Source organism: Neltuma alba, unplaced genomic scaffold (genome assembly GCF_004799145.2).
Source record: "Neltuma alba isolate B1F8T4 unplaced genomic scaffold, ASM479914v2 tig00012727_pilon, whole genome shotgun sequence".
NCBI classification, from domain to species: Eukaryota; Viridiplantae; Streptophyta; class Magnoliopsida; order Fabales; family Fabaceae; genus Neltuma; species Neltuma alba.
This window is the reverse complement of record NW_021637149.1, coordinates 730,506-753,203: the sequence shown is the minus strand read 5'-3', so window position 1 is coordinate 753,203 and position 22,698 is coordinate 730,506. Positions and strand designations below refer to the sequence as shown.

The window sequence follows — 22,698 nt, the reverse complement described above, 5'->3', positions numbered from 1 at the left end:
TGATATATCGGGTCCAAACCGGCCTTTACGCAGCCCTGGTTTTCTTTGTGACGTGGAAATTAAATTAGAGTGAAAATGGGTGCTATTGAATATTGACCGTAGAGCTTGGGCCGTCACCGTTGAATATGTGGGGTCAGATTATACTTCCCTCTGCCATTTTTTCCAAAACAACTTTTTGAATAGGATGAAAATCATATAAAATACTGTATCTGATCTTTAATATAAAAATTAGATAACTAATTTAAATATATTAAAAAAACTAATTAAGTTAGTTATTTGTAATAAATAGGTGTTGTCGTTTTTAAAATATCCATATAAATCAAATGTATTGACCAAAACTACCATTACTACATGGTTAGAATTATTATTATTATTATAAAGACTACCTTAAAAAAAATATGATAAATAAAATATATTAAAATCTTATATTTAAAATTAAAATATAAATTAAACGAACTTTTATATTAAAAACTAGTGGTACTATGACTGGGAGGAGAAATGAAAGTAAATTCCCGACCCCGCCCCAATATGTTTTCCTAGTCAAAATTATTAGAATGTGTGGAAACAATTTAACTTCCTCGTCTAAAAATCACACACTCTCTATCTACAAGTATCCCTAACATTGCCAACTCAGATTTCTGAGTACTGAATCTATTACTACATGTGATTCTTAATATAAGATTTAATTTGTAATTCAAATTTTTAATAAATCAGTACTCTCTACCATTATCAGCTTAGAAATTCAGTAATAAAAAAAAATACGTGGACTACGTTTTTTCATCAATCCTCTCATGGATGGTGCAATTAATTAATCGTTGCCTTTGTTGAATTGTTGTTGTTTTTTTTCCCCTCATTATATTTTCTTTTCTAAAGTATTCCAAGTCTTTTTTGTGAAACTAGTTATCCAAACAAATGTTTCGTGACTGTCGCCGGTTTTTCTAATAAATTGTTTGTTTCTTCTTGAAAGTTTTTTTTTTCTTTAATTGTCATTTGTGAAAAAAATCCCTGAGTTATGTGCCTATTTTTCTTTTCACATTTCGTCAATTTTTTCATAAAATTTTTTATTTTTTGACCAGATTATGATTTTTTTATATATATTCATTCTGGTACGTAATGCATTAGTATATTTATATGTGTGTGTATGTATTTTCCATTTAATCCCCCCAAAAAAAAAAATCTTGACCGGTCCCCTTACAACACGACGTCATTTAAGATAAGAGGGAAATGATAGGCTGGCGTGAGTCTTGGAAGTTGGAAAATTAGTGATAAACTATGGGGGTATTTAGCAACTCTCAAGAGTATTTTTCAGAAGTATTTTTTCACAAAATGAGACAAACTCTTTAACATATTTACTTCATAAACCGTAAAAGTACTCCTGAAACCATGATTTGGTTTCCATCCAAACACCCCCTATATTCGTTTTGAGGGGGATTTTAATACGGGGGAAACAGAAGAAAGTCTTTGACCTTTTTTTTTTTAATAAATAAAGAAAACTTTAAATGAATTGAGTATTAATTACTCCTCCGGTCCTTAATATAGGATCCAATTTTTAGGTTGGTGTTGGTCCTAAATATAAGACCAATTTTTCATATTTATCAATTTTCTCTAAATTACCCCATGGATACTTCCTCAACCATAATTAAGTAGAAGAAGGAGATGGGGTATTAAGAAAGATGATTATGGTGTTTCAGGAAAAATGTGTCACTTTTTATATAATTAACTAACTTCCCTAACTTTCTTAATTTAATTTTAAATGGATCTTATATCAAGGATCGAAAGAGTACTAAGTACTAGATATATACGCCTTCCGATTTAAAAAGCACTTGCAAATTGTTCACCCACAAATTTCTTGTTTTGACAGCAAAACTTGAATTCAAAACTTCATCGATTACATGTTAAATTCTCACCAACTGACCAATTTTTATTGGCCCCATTAACTCATAATTTTAGAGTATAAAGATCTTAAAGTCGTTTATTTTTCATCATGCCACTCTTCCATTATTATATATAAAGACCCATACTAGTCTTGGTTCTAAATATATGACTTAATTTGTAGTACAATTTACACTATAAACTAAGTCTTATATTTAGAACTGAAAATAGCATATACAAAAAACAATTTACTAATATTTTGTTTATCAAATATAAAAAATATTACACAGTTCAATGAATATTTGATGCGATCCTTTTTTCCAAAAACGCCAACGAGTGCTCCCCCTTTATAATGTAACGATAGACTATAGCTAAACTGTGTTTAATGATGGCAGAATAAGAAAAAATATTTTCAGACATCCAACTAGGCAACTACTTTTAATTATTTACTCTTCTAATTCTCAATATAAAACTTATTTTATAGTATACATTGTATTATAAAATAAGTTTTATATTAAAAACAGAAGGTAATACTATACTTAATAAATTAATGCTTGATCAGTCCAAATGAAACTGCCCCGTTAAAATGTCCAAGAAAAGTTATCCTACAATGAAGATGAGATGATAGCATCACCAATACAGGTTTAATTTTCAAGTCTATTTAACTTAGCACTTCTTTGACCCAAAAAAAAAAAAAAAATAGCACTTCATGGACGCAAAATCAATGGCACCTTTTCAGCCCTTTTTTTTTTTCCAATTATAATTTTCGCACTCATTGATCATGATACTACCTCTGATCCTAATTATAAGAGTCAATTGATTAATTTGAGAAAATTAAGAAAATAAGTTAAGTTAGTTATTTGTCATAAATAGGTGTTGTCTTTTCTAAAATATCCTTGCTAATCAAGTGTATTAACTAAAATTATAATTATTAGAAGGACTATCTTAGAAAAAACTGAGTAAATATGAGAGACAAAGTAGATTAGGATCTTATATTTAGAACCAAAATAAAAATCAAACAGAGTCTTATATTAGGAGGTAGTATCATTTAGTAAAAGTTCAATCTTATAACCTCACGTTTAAGAAAAGTTTAAGAGAAGTGCTAGGTGTCAGTAGTTCTAGCGATAAGGTGAGATCATTGGAGCTTTGTGACGACTCTTCTCAGTCTAATATAATTTATTACATGGCGCCAAAACACACGGACTTTGCTGATTTATATTTTCTGGGTTAGCCGCAATTTTAATCATGGTTACTGCGTCTTCTTGCTAATAAGTAATATTGTATATTTAGTTATATTAATAATCACTTTAAGATGTATAATATGGCCGTGAAGTTTGGAATATACTTTAATTTGCCTTGTTTTGAGAGAAATTTCTACACTGTGGGGGCAAAAGGAAATTCATGACAAACCAATCATAACTCATTAAGTCGTGGACCTTAGTTGACTCAGAATTTTATAATATGATAATTACCATAAAGCAAACTTACGTTGATGGGAGTGGTTTTGATACTTGATCAAAAATAAATTGATTTAACTCAATCCCGCCAAGAAATTTCTAGGAAATAGCTAGTGATCAGTTGTTATCAATCTTTGTATAATCCTTTGGTCAAATTTTCTTCAGTAAAGACTTCAAGGTCTCTCTTTCGAAAGCATTGGCCAAGGTATTTCTTGAAGACAAGTGCTACTTTTTCCCCCCCAATGATTTTCCTGTTTTTCTTGAATATAATCCTTCTTGTTTTGTTTTGTTTTTTTTGCTTTAAGGTCTCGTAGAAAGTTTGTTGTTCAACATTAGTATTTTCTTATAGCAGTTGAATGGAGGTTTCCACGAAACTGCATCAATTTGAAATTAGAGCGCAGATGATAGTTCTAACTTGAAGCTTGGGACGTAAATACGTACTTTTTCTTTGGCGTGGCGTAGATCGATTGGAAATTAGAGTGAAAATGATAGTTATTGGATGTTGATCATGATGGAGCTTGGGCCATTCATTATGACGGATCATATTATATTCCTCCGGTCCTTAATATAAAACCTATTTACTAATTTGATTAGATTAAAGAAGTTAAGTAAGTTAGTTAATTGTAAGAAATGTAAAATATTTTTCCTAAAACACCATAATTATCTTTCTTAATACCCCATCTCCCTCTTCTACTTGATTATGATTGATGGAGTATCCATAGGGAGAATTTAGAAAAAAATAGATAAACATGAGAAATGAGTCTTATATTTAGAATTAAAACCAACTCAATAATTAGATCTTATATTAAGAATAGGAGGAATACTTCTCTTTGCCATTTTCTAATTCCTTGGCTCTCTAAGCCACTTGAGATACCTGCATTAATTCCTTTGGTTGAATTTTCTTCGGTAAAGACCCCAAGGTCTTGTTTTTTGCTTTTAGCTAGGCACTGGCATCAGTCTGGAGGATTCGTAACCCTTTGTTAGGAATCTTTAAAGGAGGTGGTTGCTGTGCAATTCTTTTGAGGGTTTTGACAGCTAAGGTCTGGTCTGTTCCCCACGCGGGAGGATTCTTTTTGAAAAGTTTAGACAGCTGGCTGGTGTGATTGGACACATGAGGGATAAAATCCCGAAGATAATTAATAATCCCCAGAAATTGTTGGATTTGCTTTGTTGTGAGATTATCATATGGGAATTTGAGCAATTCTGCTGCAATGTGCGGTCCAGGATAATACTGACCATTTTCAAAATGCATTCCAAGAAACTCTATGCTGTTGACACCTATTTCACCTTTCTTTGCCGACAACATAATCCCGTATTTTTCAATTATTTCCCGAACTGGGTCAATAAAAGTTTATGGGAGTCCTCATCTTTTGAGAAAAGTAAAAGGTCATCAATGTAAATGAGGAGGTTATCAAGCATAGGTTCAAAGATTCTGGTCATGGCCTTTTGGAACAGTGATGGGGCAACCTTAAGCCCAAATGGCATAACAGTCCATTGGTATTGGGCATTTGGAATACAGAAAGCAGTTTTGGGTCGATCTTCTGGGTGGATACCCAATTGCCAAAATCTTGCTTTGAGGTCAAACTTGGAAAATATTTTTGCATCCCTAAGATGGACTGTAAGTGAACTGGGCTTTGGTAAAGGAAATTTGTCATCTTGAAGGAAAATATTAAGGGGCTTATAGTCAATAACTAACCTTTTCTTCCCTCTTTTGATTTCTGATCTTTTTTCAACATAGAAGGCCTGGCAAGCCCAATTGGATTTTGTTGGTTCAATAAGGCCTTGTTTGAGAAGTGCAGCACATTCCTCTTTAGCGAGCTTGAGATCTTTTGGATTCATTCCTGGATGAGAGGCTTTTGTGGGACTGATGTCTTCATTTTTCTTGAAGGGGAGTTTTATGAAAAACTCTTGATTTTTCCATAATGGAAAGGGATGAGAGAATTGTTGATGACTATCAGCACAAAATTTGAGAAGATGATCTCGAATATCTTCATATCCTGGTGGTACCTGTTGGATCTCAAAGAGATTAGGAACTTCAGTATATGCACTAAAGAAATTTTTATATCTAATTCCTTTAGGCAAGACTTGAAGATTCCTAGTATGATTATAAGCATCAAATCCAATAAGAATATCTTTCCCCGGAAGATCACTACCAAGAACTTTCATCCATAGAACACATCCTGGAAAGAATTGAATACCAATCTTCCTGCGAGTGATCCATTCAATCTTGAAGGGTTTTGAATCAGCAGTAAGGAAAAGTTGATCACAAGGGATCCATGCTTCAGGGGGAAGAATATCAGGATTCATGATGGTTCTGCATGCTCCAGTATCAATAAAAGCAATAACAGGAATTGGCTTTTCATATCTTCCTGGAAGAATATGAATTTTGACATTTGGCTTGGGAGTAACTTTATTATGGTCTGGCTGAGAAGCCAGGGAACCAAGAAAAGAAGGCGGATGCATAGGCTGTTCAAGGGAATATAAATATCCTTGAGGATCATCATCTTCTTGAGAAAAAGATTGAGAATCAGTTTCCTCATCTTCAGAATAAGGAAGAACATATTGTGTTTCATCAACGGGCCACGTTAGGACTTTCAGCTTTGAATACCAGATCTAAGATAACTGGAAAGATTGTCACCAAACACTCCTTCATGGATCGTGGTCAGATTCTATTTTCTGATACACAGGATCCTCTTAAAGAGGCAAGTGCAGAGCATACTTAGAATCTCTGGTGACAGAAGAAAGATATCATAAGTGAGGCTTTCAGAAGAAGAGAGAAATTTAGAGAGAACTCATGAGGAAAGCACACTAGTATTATACAAGGAAGTCGATACAACTCCTTCTGCCCCCAACTGAAGGCAAAGTGGGGGTTTATATAGGGGTTCGGGGTCACTACATGACAAAGACCTAATAGTACATGTCATGATGACGGGTAGACGCCATTATGACCTATCCTAATGATGACGTTTACTTTAATGATTACAAGAGGACGAAATAGACTATAGGACAAACTACTTTAATAAAGCTACTTTTACAAAGCTACTTTATTAAAGCTACTTTTCCAAAGGTACTTTAATAAAATAGACGACGACATAAAGTAGGAATCTGACGGGTCCCATCTTATCTTCAGAGTATCTAAAAAGGAGATTTCCTGATGATGATATCCCCTAGTCTTTATGGATAGGCTCATGGCTAGGGGATAGGTTCATGATGCCTTCCGGGTCAGGGTCATCTGAGTCATAGTGTCTCCTTGAGTAGTAGTATTCTTCGAGCTCTGGGTCAGGGTCTTCTTGGTTGGGGTCCTGGGATTCTCCTGCGAGGAATGGGAGTTGTGACTGAAAACTTGGCTGAGGAAGATAGAGTCCTTCAAGCTGAGTGAGTTGAATTTGTGAGTCATTGTCACCGTCATAAGGGTCTTCGACGGCTTCTGCCGGTGGAGGGACTTGTGGCCTATTTGGTGGAGGTCTGATAGCACTCAGGATGAAATCTCTCTGGAATTCTTCAAGTGTTGTGTTGCTGGCAGACGGTGAGTTTGGAGGGACAGGTCCGAGAGAAAGACATGAAGTGTTTTCTCCTGTGTCAGGCTGGTTAAGTGCAATTAATGTCTTCCCAATTTTCTCCATCAATAATGCTTCCTTTCTTAGCCATGAGGGGGTGGTGACCTGGAGGATCAGACAGTTGTCTGTGTAGAGCCTCTGGTCAGCACTTATACCATAGTTCCTGAAAAAGGTATACAGACAGAAGAATCTTTTTTGTTTGGGAGTTGGTAAGTCCCAAATATTATGTTCTTTGAGAATTTTCCAGAGTTTTCCTCTCCAGTAGGGAAGAGGAGCAAGCATCTCAAAAAGAATGAGTGGCCTTACCTGGATTAGAGCCTTGGATATCAGACTATGTTAACTTGGTCTGTTTGAGCTAACACCCCCAGGTGGTATTCAAAGCTAGCTGCATATTTGAAATTAGAGTGCAGGATGGTGAATTTCGAAGCTAGCTCGGGACGCAGGTACATACTTTTGTCTCACACGTGGAAATTAAATTACAGTGAAATCAAAGAGTCGGTGATCAGTTGTCGTTTTCTTATGTGATGCCCCCCCCCCTCTCTTTTGGTTGAATTTTCTTCGGTAAAGACCCCAAGGTCACCTTTATGAAAGCAATTGGCCAAGGTATTTCATGATGACAAGTACTATTTTTTTCCAATTTTTTTTCGTTTTTTTATTACTATAATCCCTTTTTTTTTTGTTTCTGTTTAGCTAGGTGTCAGAGAAAATTGCATATTTGAAATTAGATTGCATATTTGAAATTAGAGTGAATTTCGAAGCTAGCTCGGGATGCAAATACATAATTTTGTCTCACATGTGGAAATTAAATTAGGTATTGGGTATTAAACAGCCACATTTTTCTTGAGGAATTATTAAAAATAAGATTACTCGTATTGGGTATAAAGCTTCTTAGGATAATGTATTCTTGTCCACTAGTGGTGACGATTAAGCCATTCACTACTTGGAAGCACGTAATTTGAGTTTCTAATTGGAGATGAAAAAAGAGAGTGAGGAAGAGAGGGGTTGAAGTTAATGAAGAGGTTTAAGGTTGACCTAAGAAGCATCAGACGTCGGCCGGCATCATGGGCTTGATCAAACGGAGAGCCCATTACGACCCACAATATCTAATCTCGATGTGCCTGTTTTCTTTTTCATGCTTTTTTTTTTTCAATTTTTCATTAACTCTTTTTAAAATATGAAAATTAAAAGTTGATATATCTTTTACAAAACTTAATGTGGATGACTCGATATTGTATTAGTATTATATTTTTGACGTATTATCTTGTTCCCACCACATGTCATTAATTTGGAGTGAAAACGAGGGGTGTAATTAAGATAGCTATTAAGCTTCTTCTTAGAAGATCAGTTATTTGAATTTCGACCTTGTGTCAGCAAAAGAAGCGACTAGGCGTGTTGACGGGGAGTATAAATTATTTAATTTAAATATGGCAACAAATTTTTAGGAAATAATTAATTAGTGAGTTGTTATATATCAATCCTTTCCTTTTTGTTTTGTGATGTTTTTTCTTTGGCTGAATTTTCTTCAGTAAACTTTTCAAGATCTCCCTCGTAAGACCAATTGGCCAAGGTACTTACTGCTTATATAAGTACTATATTTTTCAATGATTTTTTTTCGTTTTTCTTGAATATAATCCTTTTTGTTCCTTTTTTGCTTTAAGATCTCATGGAAAATATTTTGTTATATATGGAAGAGAATTTACTTATGGTCGTTGAATGGAGCTTTCCAGGAAATTGCACATTTGAAATTAGAATGCAGCTGACAGAGAATCTCGAAGCTAGGGACGGAAATGCATACTTTTCTTTGTCATGTGGAAATTGGAAAATAAGAGTGAAAATGATAGTTGTTGAATATTGACCGTGGAGCTTGGGACATTCATTATGTAGGATCAGATTATACCTTTCTTTGCCATTTTTTTTTTGGAAACAACTTATTAAATAGAGTGAAAACCATAGTTGAGAAAAGCCCAGGTATGCATACGATTGACAGGAAAATGAAAGATTGCATATTAATTAGAACGTGCAAAACAAGTTAACTAATTTAATTGTATAAAAATTACATGCTCTCAACAGTTATGTCTATGCATTCTAACATTTCAGTAACAGCAACAAGGCAGTACTGTGTCCGGCATTATCAATAATTCTTTTTGTTTTTCTAAATGATTTTTTTTCTTGGGTTGAATTTTCTTCAGTAAACGATCCTTAAGGCCTCCCTTGTGAAATCAACAGACCAAGGTATTCCTTCACGACAAGTGCTATTTTTCTTCAATGATTTTTTTCTTGAATCCTTTTATTTCTTAACGAAAACTTTTTTGTTCTACATGAGTATTTTCTTAAAGTAGTTGAATGGAGCTTTCCACGTAATTGCATTAATTCGAAATTAGAGTCTTTGCCGTGTGGAAACTAAAGTAGAGTCAAAATGATCACTAAGAGGGATCAGCAATTATCTCAATAAATACTAGCTCATAGATTCATCAATACTGTGTCTAGCATTATCAACTCAGTGGAGATACACTTGTGAAAGAAATGCGGATGATGGGTTTTCCGAAATTGCTTGTGTTAGCTATGGCAATGTTTGAGCTTCGGCTCCTGGCTCCCAATTGTTGGACAGCCATGGGTGCTGATGAGGTTCAATGCATAGAGAAGGAGAGGGAAGCCTTACTTCGCTTTAAGGCTGCCCTTGGCAACTCTTCCCTTGTCAGATGGTCTTCATGGGGTAGCAAACAGCACAAGACAGATTGCTGTGAATGGGAGGGAGTTTTCTGCGACAACCAAACTGGACTGTCATCAAGCTCCATCTTCCTGGTGATTTTCCAGAGTTCTACTTGAAAGGTGAGATCGATGCATCATTGGTGGAGTTACAATACTTGATGTATTTGAACCTTAGTTCCAATTATTTTGGAGATAGCTCCATCCCCGAATTCCTTGGCTCTCTAACACACTTAAGATACCTTGATCTCCACAATTGCGGTTTAAGTGGAGGAAATATTCCAAGTCAACTTGGGCTCCTTTCACATTTACAATATCTCGACCTCTCGGGGAATTTTGCTGAAGGAGCCATACCTTATCAGCTTGGAAATCTCTCGCAATTGCGGTATCTTGATCTCTCAGACAATTGCTTTCTCGGGGGAGCAATACCGCATCAGCTTGGAAATCTCTCGCAATTGCGGTATCTTGATCTCTCAAGAAATTATTACTGTCTCAGGGGAGCAATACCTTATCAGCTTGGAAATCTCTCGCAATTGAGGTATCTTGATCTCTCAAGCAATTACTATCTTGGAGGAGCAATACCTTATCAGCTTGGAAATCTCTCCCACTTGAAGTATCTTGATCTCTCATATAATACTCTTAGCGGAGTAATACCTTATCAGCTTGGAAACCTCTCCCACTTGAAGTATCTTGATCTCTCACATAATACTCTTAGCGGAGTAATACCTTATCAACTTGGGAACCTTTCCAACTTGCAGAATCTTCTTCTATCCTCTGCAGGTACTCTCCAGATTGATCGAGAAAATGGTGCTGCTGGACATGAGTGGCTGTCTAGTCTCACTTCTTTGACCCGTCTAGAGCTGTCAAATGTAACTGATCTCAAATATTGTCACAAGTGGTTGCAGATGATTGCAAAGCTGCCCAACTTGAAAGAGCTAACTATGTGGTACAATGATCTTTCAGATGAGCATATCCTCTCCTTACCCTCATTAAAATTCAATTCCTCTTCCTCTCTTTCTAAATTAGATTTCAGCAAGAATGATTTCCAGTCATCTACAGTATTCCATTGGATCTTAAATATCAGCACCAATCTTGTTGATCTTAGTCTTGAGTGGAACAACCTAAAGGGTCCCATTCCTCGTGAATTTGCTACTACGATGAATTCTCTTGAGAATCTAGACCTTAGTTACAATAAAATCAATGGGGGATTAAAATTCCTAGGGCATATATGTACCTTGCGTTCTTTGTCCCTAACTAGAAATCTCTTGAGTGAAGAACTTTCAACCATTCTTGAATCTTTTTCTAGTTGTGCCCAGTGTTCTTTGCAATACTTGGACTTGAGCTATAATCAAATCACCGGCACACTGGTAAACCTTGCCACATTCTCATCTTTAAAGAATTTTGACGTTTCAAGGAACCTGTTGAATGGGACAATACCCAAAGATTATCGATTTCCCTCTTCACTGGTGTCTTTGGATATTAGTTCCAACTCCTTGAAAGGCATTCTCACAAACTCGCATCTTGCCAGTATGCACAACCTGAAAGTTTTAGACCTATCTGATAACTCATTGACTCTGAGATTCAGTCATAATTGGGTCCCTCCATTTCAATTACAAGCCATCTATGTGAGGTCATGCAAGTTGGGTCCTGATTTTCCAGAATGGTTGCAAACTCAAAATAATTTCACGGAACTTGACATTTCAAATAATGGAATTTCAGGCAATATTCCAGAGTGGTTTTGGGGTTTGTTGACACCACAGCTTACAAACTTGAATGTTTCATGCAACAACATTTCTGGTTCATTGCCAAATCTTGCCATTGAATTTGGTGAATACCCTTCTATATCTCTAGCTTCGAATCACTTCAAAGGCTCACTTCCAAAATTTCTACAAAATACAATGGCCCTTGATGTGTCACATAATAGTTTTTCAGAACTTCACACATTTTTGTGTGCAAACGGGTCAAGTCAAGGATTGATAGTATTAGACCTTTCTGATAATCAATTATATGGACAACTTCCTGATTGTTGGAGTCATTTCAAATCATTAACGTTTTTAGACTTGAGTAACAACAATTTCTCTGGAGAACTTCCTATTTCTGTTGGTTCTCTACAAAGTCTTGAAGTATTAATCTTGAGAAATAATGGTTTGACCGGAGAATTGCTCGTTACTTTGAGGAATTGCTCATATTTAGCACTTCTTGATGCAGCAGAAAACAAGTTCTTTGGACATATACCTTCACTGATTGAGAATGATGGATTGCAAGAATTGAAAATTTTAATCTTACGAAATAATAACATTTCTGGAAGCTTGTCCACTCATCTTTGTTATTTATCGAACCTTCACTTTTTAGACCTCTCTTGGAACATTCTATCTGGACAAATCCCCAAATGCTTCAAAAAATTCACACAAATGGCTCTAGGGAGTGCAGATGACTCTGGTATTCATTTGGTTGAAATTGGTGATTCCGATAGAAGAGCTTATGCTAGATATGATCCAATTGCAATGTTGATGTGGAAACACCAAGAACGTATATTTAAGCATCACATATTGGTTACAGGTCTTGATCTTTCAAGCAACAAGTTAAGTGGAAAAATTCCACGAGAGTTGGGAATGTTAGCTGGGCTAATATCATTAAATTTATCAAGAAATCAATTAGATGGAGAAATTCCTTCAGAGATTGGACGTTTAACATCATTAGAGTCTCTTGATTTGTCCAAAAACCATCTCTTTGGTTCAATTCCTTCTAGTTTTGCTCAGCTTAATTATCTTGCAGTGTTAGACTTGTCATCTAACAACCTTTCTGGAAAAATTCCAACTAGCACACAATTGCAAAGTTTTGATAACTCGAGTTATGAAGAAAATCTTGGCCTATGTGGAGAACCACTTGAGATAAAGTGTCCTGGGGAGGAAGGATCTCAAGAATCAGTTAAGCTCCAAGAAAATAATGATTCAATTCTTTCTAAGGAGTTTTATTGCAGTATGGGGTTTGGATTTGTTGTTGGATTTTGGGGAATTTTTGGGCCAATACTTTTTAATCGCTCCTGGAGGCACACGTACTTCAAGTTTCTCAACAATTTGACTGATTCTATCTATGTTATGGTTGTAATAAATGTGACAAAGTGCAATAGGTGGCTCAGAGGTTATCTGGTAATACTTTCTGCTCATATCAACTCTTGCTTTAATAGGTTTTTCATACCTACTATTAATTAGTTTCTACTCTACATATCTGTGCTTTTAAATTTAATTTCTATGCATTTAATATTTAACTCCACTTATAATTATTTAGTATTATATCTTATAAACAACTGGTCAAGCTTACCGTTTTTATTATCATTAAGCGGTTAAATCAACTTAAAATTCATTGTGCTGGTGTAATAACGCCCAAAAAAAAAAACTCAAAAATTTACGTCTGGGGAGTAAAGTATTTATGACATTTAACTACAATTATAAGGACAATGTCAAATTCATGTTGTGCATAATTATTATGTTATGAAAATAAGTATCTATAGCCCACCGCTAGTGAAAGGTTCTATAGCATAACAAATTAATCATAAAACGCCTTCGTTCTTTTAATTTTAACTTCTAGTTTCTCTATCTGTCATAAAAATGTAATTATTATTTTTCTATTTTCCTTAACATCGAGCTACTTTTGTTGCTCGCATTTTGCAGGAGAAGCTACAGTGAACATCTTCAAGCTCAGTGGCTGGGCTACATGTAGAGCAGGTGACATGATGGGTTAAGAGTTTGCTGAAAGACCAAGATAAACTGATTGCAATGTTCAAGTAATTAGTAATTACTAAAATGATTGAACGTTAGAGCACATGTTGGGCTCTGAGATGCTGTGTATTGTTTTGTACTGTTTGTTTTATTGTGTTATGATTATGGGATCAGACAATGATAATCATTGTAGTGCATGTTCATAGGATATTATTATTATGATACTCTTCCGTATAAGACGTAATTGTTGAATTGATTTTAATTCTAAATATAAGATCTATTTCTCATATTTATCAATTTTTTTTAAATTAACTTTATGGATATTCCCTCAAATCATAATCTAGTAGAAGAGCGGGGAGAATATCAAGAAAAATGATTATGGTGTTTTAGAAAAAAAAATGTCATATTTCTTATAATTAACTTACTTATCTAATTTTATTTAATCAAAATAGTTAAATGAGTCTTATGTTAAAAAGAGGAGGAGTACCAAGCAAATGAATTGAAAACACATATAGCAGTGTACATGAATTGAAAGAAGGCACAGCGGCGGGTTCTGTCATTTTATATATGAGACAGATTGTGATATATCCATCTCATTAGCCACCGGCATTTGGAATCAGGTAATTTGTTTGATTTACTCTTTACTTGTTCTTCTCTTCTTCTGCTTGAATTTACGCCTACTTCATTGCACTATATATTCGAAATTATGGATTGAAAACAACGTAGCTGTTCGAACAAGGGAAGACAGAACTAATGTGTTTCTGTGGTTCATGTCTCAGGGTGGCAGATCCTCTGTTCCTGCATTCAGGACAGAGTAAGGTGTTGTGGTTATGCTTTCTCTTTCCAAGTCACTATTTTTATCTTTCTTTTGTTTTTCAAAGATAACATTAATTAATTTCTTTGTCAAAAATAAAGAAAGTTAATTCATTTCTTGAAGGCATGCCTGCTTTTGGTGCAGCGTAATGTATTGCTTCTTAAGTCATTTTAGCTGACCTACTGTAGAACAATAAATGAACTTATGGAATTACACCTCCTAATTAGTTAGTTATTACTGATGCTACTTCAATCTAAGACAATTTTAGGTGCATAAGCACCCTTTCTGTGCATTTCGCTTGTCCCGTGTTTTATTCCATTATTCTTGTTTCTTTTCCAAACATTCCCAATGTTCCATATAAAAAAGAATTTTCATCATTAAAATTTTTTATTATAACTATCTAGTACCCAATGTTTCTTATCATTTTAATACCAAAATTTGTTTTTAATATATTTTTACTATTTGTAAAATCCAAACACAAAGACTGTTTTCTATCCAATATAAATTTACTTTTTTTTTTTTAATTAAGGTGTGGCGGAACGGGAGTTGAAGATTTGTTGTTTTCCCCGGCCAGAAGGTAAGGTTATTTTGTACTTGATTATAAATTGATTGTGAATTAATTTTTGTTAGTCACTTAATCATGTTATTTTCTTGTTCTTGTTTTTTTACCCCTGCTTGCCAGTTTCTGTTAGTAACTTAGTAATCACTTATCTTTTTCTTTTGACGAGGTTGATAAATTCGCGTGAAAAGGTATTTTTGAGAGTTTGGGATTATGAAGACATCAATTTTTCAGCGAGACTCTTGGGGAAGCGAAGAAAATTGACGAGGTCAGTTTTATTTTGAGGAAATTACAAGCAGTCACATACCCCCCCACTCCCTGACTCCCACTTGCCTCGTTCTCTGTACGTTTTCATTCGATCTCCAATCACCCCAGGTCCTTCTTCTTCTTCTGATGCGAGACAGAAAGCGCGAGTTATCCGAATCGAAGAAGAGTAAACAACTCTCTCAAGCGTCCAGCCCAATTCAATCTCCGGATTGTAGCTAATCCGCTGTTGCAGCTATGCCTACCGCCGTCTGTTGCCGTTCATCCTCTCTTCCTTCCGCCTCTCTTTTCCTGCCCTTCTACTCTAGGCTTTCGCTTCTGAAGCGTCCCTTAGTCCGGCTATCGCTTAACTGGACCTCCCCTCATCTTCGATTTCAATCCAGGTTTCCAATTAGCGTAAGATTTCGGTCTATTTGTGTCTGCCTATGCATTAATTGAATTTGAATATTGTTCTTTGGCTGCTTGGAGAATTAAGGGTTATTAAAAGAAGGAATAAATGGAGATTATCAGGAAATAATGGTGTTCTTCAATGCTATAGAGCGGAAAGTTTCAATATCGAATCTTTCACCTACCTTTATTGGCATCGGCCTTCTGCCGTGCGCACATAATAAGAAACAAAACTAGTAGATATCACTAAGGGAGCAGTGTCTGCTTTGTAGATTTCTTGTATCCAATTACGACTACATATCACAATGTCTATAGAGTGTTAGACTATTAAGTCGTCGTGGCAGATTGTTCCCACTGGGTGTGTCTGTTTAACCATAAACAAAATTAGATCTTAGTATTCAGGGGCGCTTTGAAGTAGGAACATATAATGTGATATCAGTTTTGCAATGATAGCCCAAGTGCTCTTCAACATTAACCCATTTGCGAACGGGCATAAAAGACGTTTTGCATAAAAACATCACTTTTTTTTTTTTAATTCAATTTTATTCTATTCTATTCACCAAATCAAACCCTCCGGCTGAAATTCTCAGCTTGACCTGATATCGAGTAACAGATATGATTTGGATCGTCAAACTGCTTCAATAAAACTAAGCATGTGTTATCAATGGCAAACCTCATTTGGAGCGGTGGGGTGGGCATATGAAAGATAATGCTATTGCTATCATTTTAATGAGAAGTCAACCTTTATACATTGAGTGCTGATTTACTTCTGTTTGATGCTTCATAAATCTGCACTTACCAGCATACTCAAAAGTTGAGCTTGCTTAACTTGGTTCACCTTTGACCTTAAATTTTGAGTTAACCTTTAAAATTTAGCAAGACAAAGCCATGGGCTAGCCTCATATCTTATATATGTCAATATGTGCTTGGTAGTGTTCATGCTCGCTATCTTCAGCATAGGCTTCTTAGGGTGGAGAAGACTTGGCATTTACTGTCATTGACTGCGGCAGATTTTGTTGTTGTGTGGTCAAATACTATGAAGTCCACAATTGCAGTAGATCACAAAATTACAGGGCAGGAGAGACATACAGCATGAGACAAGAAACCCAGTAAATAATGTAATCTGCACTAGAGTCATGGAGAAAAGAAAATAATGGTGATTAGTTGCCTATTTTGAGGTTACAGGATTTGTTAAAAGGAAGCCAAGGTTAGGATTTCAATCATTAGCATCCACTCTATTTAGTCGATAACTAAAGAAATCATAATCTACAAGCGCAATAATATATTATTATTCGTAAGGCTCAGGGATCCTGTCTTTCACTTCATTTAATCTTGTGATGTTTATTGGACCTCTTTTGAAAGGTGGGAATGTACCAAGGCATGGCACTATGGCAGTGAATTTAGGAGTTGTTAAATTCAGTGTCTATGACACAAAATACAAAGTACCTAACTTCATTGCATTTGTTATGTACAATTTCTTCTGTTCGCACCCTTTTCTACTAATATCTCTGAGCATCTAATTTGTGCATTTGATTAAGAATCGTCTTATTGAGGAAAACATATGATTAGCCACTGCGTGAAATCGATATGCTAGGGTTTATTTTGCCTTCTTTCCATTAGCCTAACTTCAATTATCACTCCATTCTAGAAATGGAGATTTTCCTGTTATAGGCATGAAAACTTTTCATCTGAGGATCCTAGCTCAGAGCTCACTGAGGATGCATTTAAGGATTTGTACCATCACCCTAACTTGAAATTGATAGGTGCCATCACCCTGGCAGCGTGCTGGGTCCCCAGAAACACACCGATGAGATTCACGTTAATGACTTCCTCGAATTCGGATTTGTGGTCTTCGGGGATGTTAGTTTTGTTACCACCGACAATACCAGCGTTGCTGAAGATGATGTCAAGCTTGCCGTACTTCGAAATCGCACTTTCCACTGCGTTTTCGATGTCCTTCTCCTTCGTCACGTCGCAATGGACGTAGGCAGCAGAAGAAAAGGAAGAAGAATATGAAGAATCTGTGATGCTTTTGGAAACGAGTGACCCGAGTCATCTTGGATATCGGTGATCGCCACTTTCGCTCCGTGCTGCGAGAAGAGCCTTACAGCAGACTCATCAATACCGCTTGCGCCGCCGGTGATCAGAGCCACCTTACCTTCAAGCATGAAAGTGATGAATGATTTTACTTGCAAGGATACATATCAAAACTTGAAACATATTGGGAAGTTGAGTTCCATTAATTGATGGATGAAGTTATAATTTTTGCTTACCTTCTCATCGCCACCGAGGCTAACATGGAGGCACTTCCCATGGTGTGTTGGTTCGAGTTTTGCTGTGCGTTATATAACAGAGGACACATGAATGGTCGATTTCAAATACAGTGAACCCGTACTTGGGTGGGTAATGTTTCTTTTTTTTTTTTTCCCCTTCCCCCACCCACAAACAGAATTGAAGTATGGCTTTCTTTTAATTGGCATGGTCCAATCGAAACCTCTGGCTTTGATTCACTAACATGTAGCCAGAACCACTTTTATTAAAAAAAAAAAAAAGTGAAAAATCTAAACCCTACATACTAGTATTGGATATAAATATATAAGTCTTCTCATTTGTTCTATGTGTGTAAGTGGGGAGATTTTGCCTTTCTCATCTTTTCTGTCTTTTTCTTTTAAGCAAAATCTGAAGTACAAATCTTCTTACTTTCAAAACCCAGGACGGACATGATATAACAAATTGGTTTGATTTTAACAAACTAATGCCGTATAAATATTCGACTTGATGAAAAATACATAATGAATTATACCTATACGAGCATTTTATTTTACGCATAAAAGAATTAACTTTCTTTAATTTCCAATATACCAAACCTGCTCTATTAATGATGTGTGCATTCTTGTCTTGATTACTGGTCAGCGAACTGAAAGATATTGTATAGTGAAATAAATTACTGCCTCCTATTCTAGAGAACCGGAAGAGGTTTCTTTCTCCTTCTTTTTTTTTGATAAATGCAGAACAAGACAAAATCAATTAACGTCCTATACTATGGCAGAGACGAGCATCCTCGTCAATCATATCCGCGATCCAGTCGGGAGGGTGTGAAAAGAATACAAATCGATCCATGCAATCCAAAGCTTCCTTCGCAAGTCTGTCCGCTACCCTGTTAGCCTCTCTTCTGCACCAGACGACATGCACAACCCAGTCCCGTTGCAAAAAGTTAGCTATCTCGACAAGTGTGGCTTCGCTCGGATCCTCTACCCCCAGTCTATTGATGTCTTCTACAAGTTCCAAGCAATCCGACTCGATGATCACATGGCGGAATCCGAGATCCCAAGCTCACTTTAGACCCCATAGGACTCCCCATGTTTCGGCTTTGAAACTGTCGGCCTCGCCAACTGTACACATAAAGCCTCCTAGCATTGTCCCTCTGCAGTCTCTCGCTACCCCTCCACATGCCGAGACACCATTCCTCACCGAACAAGCACTGTCCACATTAACTTTTACAAAACCCTCATCTGGTGGCTTCCACACCTCCTCATCAGTACCCCTTCCACTTCCTTTTGGTGATTCCACCATTCGCCCACGCAGCACAGGCATTAACCTTCGATATAATCTCTGTAGCCACAACGTTTCTATCTTGGAACACTCTCATATTACGAGCCAACCATAGTTGTTTGCATGTAAGGGCAAACCAGACGTCCCACCTGACTCCTCTGACCATGGACTTCTGCTTCAAGTTGAGAGAGACCCACTTTATCATGTTCATCTTTGAAAAGAAGGGAACTGCGATGTGACCTGCAACCAAACGAGACCACACATCCGTAGCTAGCGCACAGTCTCGGATAACATGTAAAGCATTCTCCTTGCACCCTCTACAAACCTGACATTCAGCCGAAAGGGTCAAACCCCTTCTTTCGCGGACATCATTTGTCAGTAAACGATCCCAAGAGCATAGCCACATGAACGTTTTACAACATTGCAGGACTCGTAACTTCCAAATACTTCTCCAAAAGTTCTTCAGAGAGGTATTATTGTTCTTTCTGCATCGGCAGTCAAAAGTTGACTTAGTTGTAAAAGCTCCCGTAGCAGACCATTTCCATAACGGCATATCGTCCCGCTCATTTACAATATATATACCTTCAATGGTTCAAGCAATATTATCAGAAAGAAACAGCTTGAACAGATGTTTCTGCCAGACCCCTGTTTCTGTAACCATATCCGAAACATTCAGATTTATTAGATCCGATGGGACCTCCCTCGTAACAAGATCAAGAAGTCTAGTGTGTCCATCTATCCAGTAGTCTTTCCAAAATCTTACTGATCTACCACTTCCTATCTGCCACTTCAATCCATCCTGTACCTCTGCCCACGTTCTCCGAATTCCTTGCCATGCTTTTGAGCAAGTTCTAGCCTTCTCTATCTTGAGAATCAAATCGTTTCCACATCTGTACTTCTCCCTCATGAGGCGTACCCACAAAGCATCCCTCTTCATGATCATTCCCCATCCAAGTTTCATCATGAAAGTGTTATTCTGGGCCCTTGCTCCTCTCAATCCTAAGCCTCCGTCTTCCTTTTTCATACACACATCCGGCCAATTCACGAGGTGCACTTTTCTGTGATCCGTATTATTCCCCAGAGGAACTGTCGGCATCTTCGATCAATATCCTCAAATGTGGCAGCAGGTAGGGGAACCGACTGCATGGTGTACACCGGTGTAGCCATCATAACTGAAGAGACCAACGTGTGACGTGCCGCTAGGGATAAGGTGCGAGCCTTCCAACTAGTGAGTTGTAGTGAGTTGCTCGTCTAACTTGTCCAGTATGTACTTATAGGTAGATCGAGAGACCTTGTTGTGGTGTAAAGGAACTCCAAGGTATTTCCCAAGGTTTGTTGTGGGGATAAAACCCAAAAAGTCAATGATCTCATGCACCCTATTGTGATTGACGTTACGAGAAAAGAAAATTCTCGATTTTGCATTGTTAACTTTTTCCCCCGACGCTTCACAAAAATCATCCAAACACGCTTTAATTACTCCAGCTTGGTCCATGCTAGCTTCTGCAAAAAGGATCAAGTCATCCGCGAAAAACAAGTGAGACACTGCGGTACCATTCTTCTTCAGACAAAAAGGCAACCAAGTTCCTGCCCCCACTTCACTCTGGATAAGATGTGCTAGTTTCTCCATAACCAAAACGAAAAGCTATGGAGACAGGGGATCTCCTTGCCGAAGACCCCTTGTTGGTGAGAATGTCTCTCCTTTTCCTCCATTCCAAAGCATCTGCATACTAACTGAACCAATACACTGTTCAATGACCGTCCTCACGTTCTGGGGGAGCTTAAGCTCTATCAAACAATTGCTAAGAAAAGACCATCGCACCCTATCATAAGCTTTTTGAAGGTCTATCTTTATAGCCATAAATCCCTTCCTTCCTTTTTTAGTATTCATCGAGTGAATGATTTCCTGGGCCAGGATAATATTATCTGTACCCTGTCTTCTTGGAAAAAAACTGCACTGGTTAGGTGCCACCACCAGAGGCATCACCCTTTTCATCCTGTTGAAGAGTACTTTGGTGAAAATTTATAAACTACATTACATAGACTAATCGGTCGAAATTCCCGTATAGACTCAAGATTATCCACTTTAGGAATAAGAAAAATATTTGTGCCATTCACCATCCTAATATCATCAGGATTAGAAAAAAGTTTGCGCACCATAAGTATCACTGAAGGGCCCACAATATCCCACTGGCTTTGAAAAATTAAAGGATTCAATCCGTCCGGTCCTAGGGCTTTAAGAGCTTTAAGAGGTCCCATGGAGAATAAGGCATCTTTTATTTCATACTGGTCAACTTCTCTGCCAATATGTCTCAGAATATTATCATCAACCGCTGGAAAAGAGTTACCAAAATTTATATTCGTATTAGCAAAGTTCTCCTCCCTATACAAGTTTCTATAAAACTCCGTAGCTATTTGCATGAGCGCCTTCTTATCATACACCTAGTCCCCAGTGTCATTTTGCAAGGCTTCTATTTGGTTTTTCCTCTTACGGTTGTGGGTCATAGCATGGAAAAATCTAGTGTTTTTGTTTCTCTCTTTCTTTTTTTCCCCTTTTTGCTAGACACATGAAATAAATTATTTTATTTATTTTAAAATGATAAGGATGAGAATTTTAAATGCATCTAATTAATGTGGGTTTATAATATGTCAATTTTTTTTTTATTTTGGATCGATAATGATGGGAGATTTAAATGAATTCATGAGATCTCGAAGTTGATAATCTTTTAACTAATCATTGGTTAAAAAAAAAAAGTAAGGAATGAGTTCCAATATGGCTTCACCAATCAAGATCGACGTGACATGTATTTGAGAATAAATAAATTGAACTAAAGTTATAATCCCTTGATCGTGTTTCGGTTCACGTTTATTTTATGAGTTTTTTTTTTTCGCAGGTTCTAATAGGCTTGTTATTTTTATTCTCCAATGACTCATTCTATTTTCCCTCTCTCTTTTAAAGGAAAAGAAAAACCTTTGCAATTTTTCTGTTTTGGCCAAAAGGGACTCTATAAATTCAAATGATCAAGTTTCACGTTTTTATAGGACTTCTAAGATTTTTAATATAGCAGGTATATTAATAATGTGTTTCTTCCATTTTGCTTTTGAGAAATTATTAGATTGTCCAACAATATCACGTCAAATCCTTTTTTTGGGTTAATTTTGATAGGAAAAAAAACTTTAACTTGACATGTGAATGCCATTTAACTTGATTTTTAAACAAGATTGAAGATGGTTATATATATATATATATATATATATATATATATTTACACGCACACATTACACGTTTTGGTGGGTCCATCCCAACAAGGTTTGTGGAATGATTTTGTGACGAGTGTGGTTCAAATTTTATATAATGACGATGACGAGGATCTTGATTTATTTATTGACCATAACTTTTACTGCGTGTTAGACATTTTTTTTCCCCTTTTCTTTTTCTCTCTTACTTATCGATATAACCTCTTGTCTCGAATTAAATACAGTTTCCATGGCAATCAGCTTGAGTAAAGGGTAAAAACGCAAATTAAAATATGGTGACTTGGTGAGAGCGTATATGTATGTTCCATTTGAATGGAGGGAAATGAAACGGAATATTAAGAAAAGTAATGTTAAAAACTTTTAATTAAGGAAGAATGAAAAATAAGGATAGTAAAAATTGTAAAATCTCAAATCATCATTCGTTGTAATCCTTTAACAGGTTTTAACAATAATTGACTTGCAGATGACAATACATTTTCGTAAAAATATCTGATTTGGGATTTTACAATATTCACAATATTTTTTATTTTACATCTTTTTATTAAAATTTTAAATT

General features: G+C 36.3%; 1 protein-coding gene and 1 pseudogene across 1 annotated transcript; one reads left to right on the top strand and one right to left on the bottom strand.

Annotated features, from left to right (window-relative positions):
* Positions 1-9,753: 9,753 nt before the first annotated feature.
* LOC114730307 (receptor-like protein EIX1) lies at positions 9,754-13,334 on the top strand. Its single transcript, XM_028917351.1, has 2 exons — positions 9,754-12,733; positions 13,264-13,334. Exons 1-2 carry the CDS (start codon positions 9,754-9,756, stop codon positions 13,332-13,334), a joined length of 3,051 nt encoding a protein of 1,016 aa, XP_028773184.1.
* A 3,741-nt stretch (positions 13,335-17,075) lies between these two features.
* LOC114730306 (secoisolariciresinol dehydrogenase-like) lies at positions 17,076-17,649 on the bottom strand (annotated as a pseudogene).
* Positions 17,650-22,698: the final 5,049 nt, after the last annotated feature.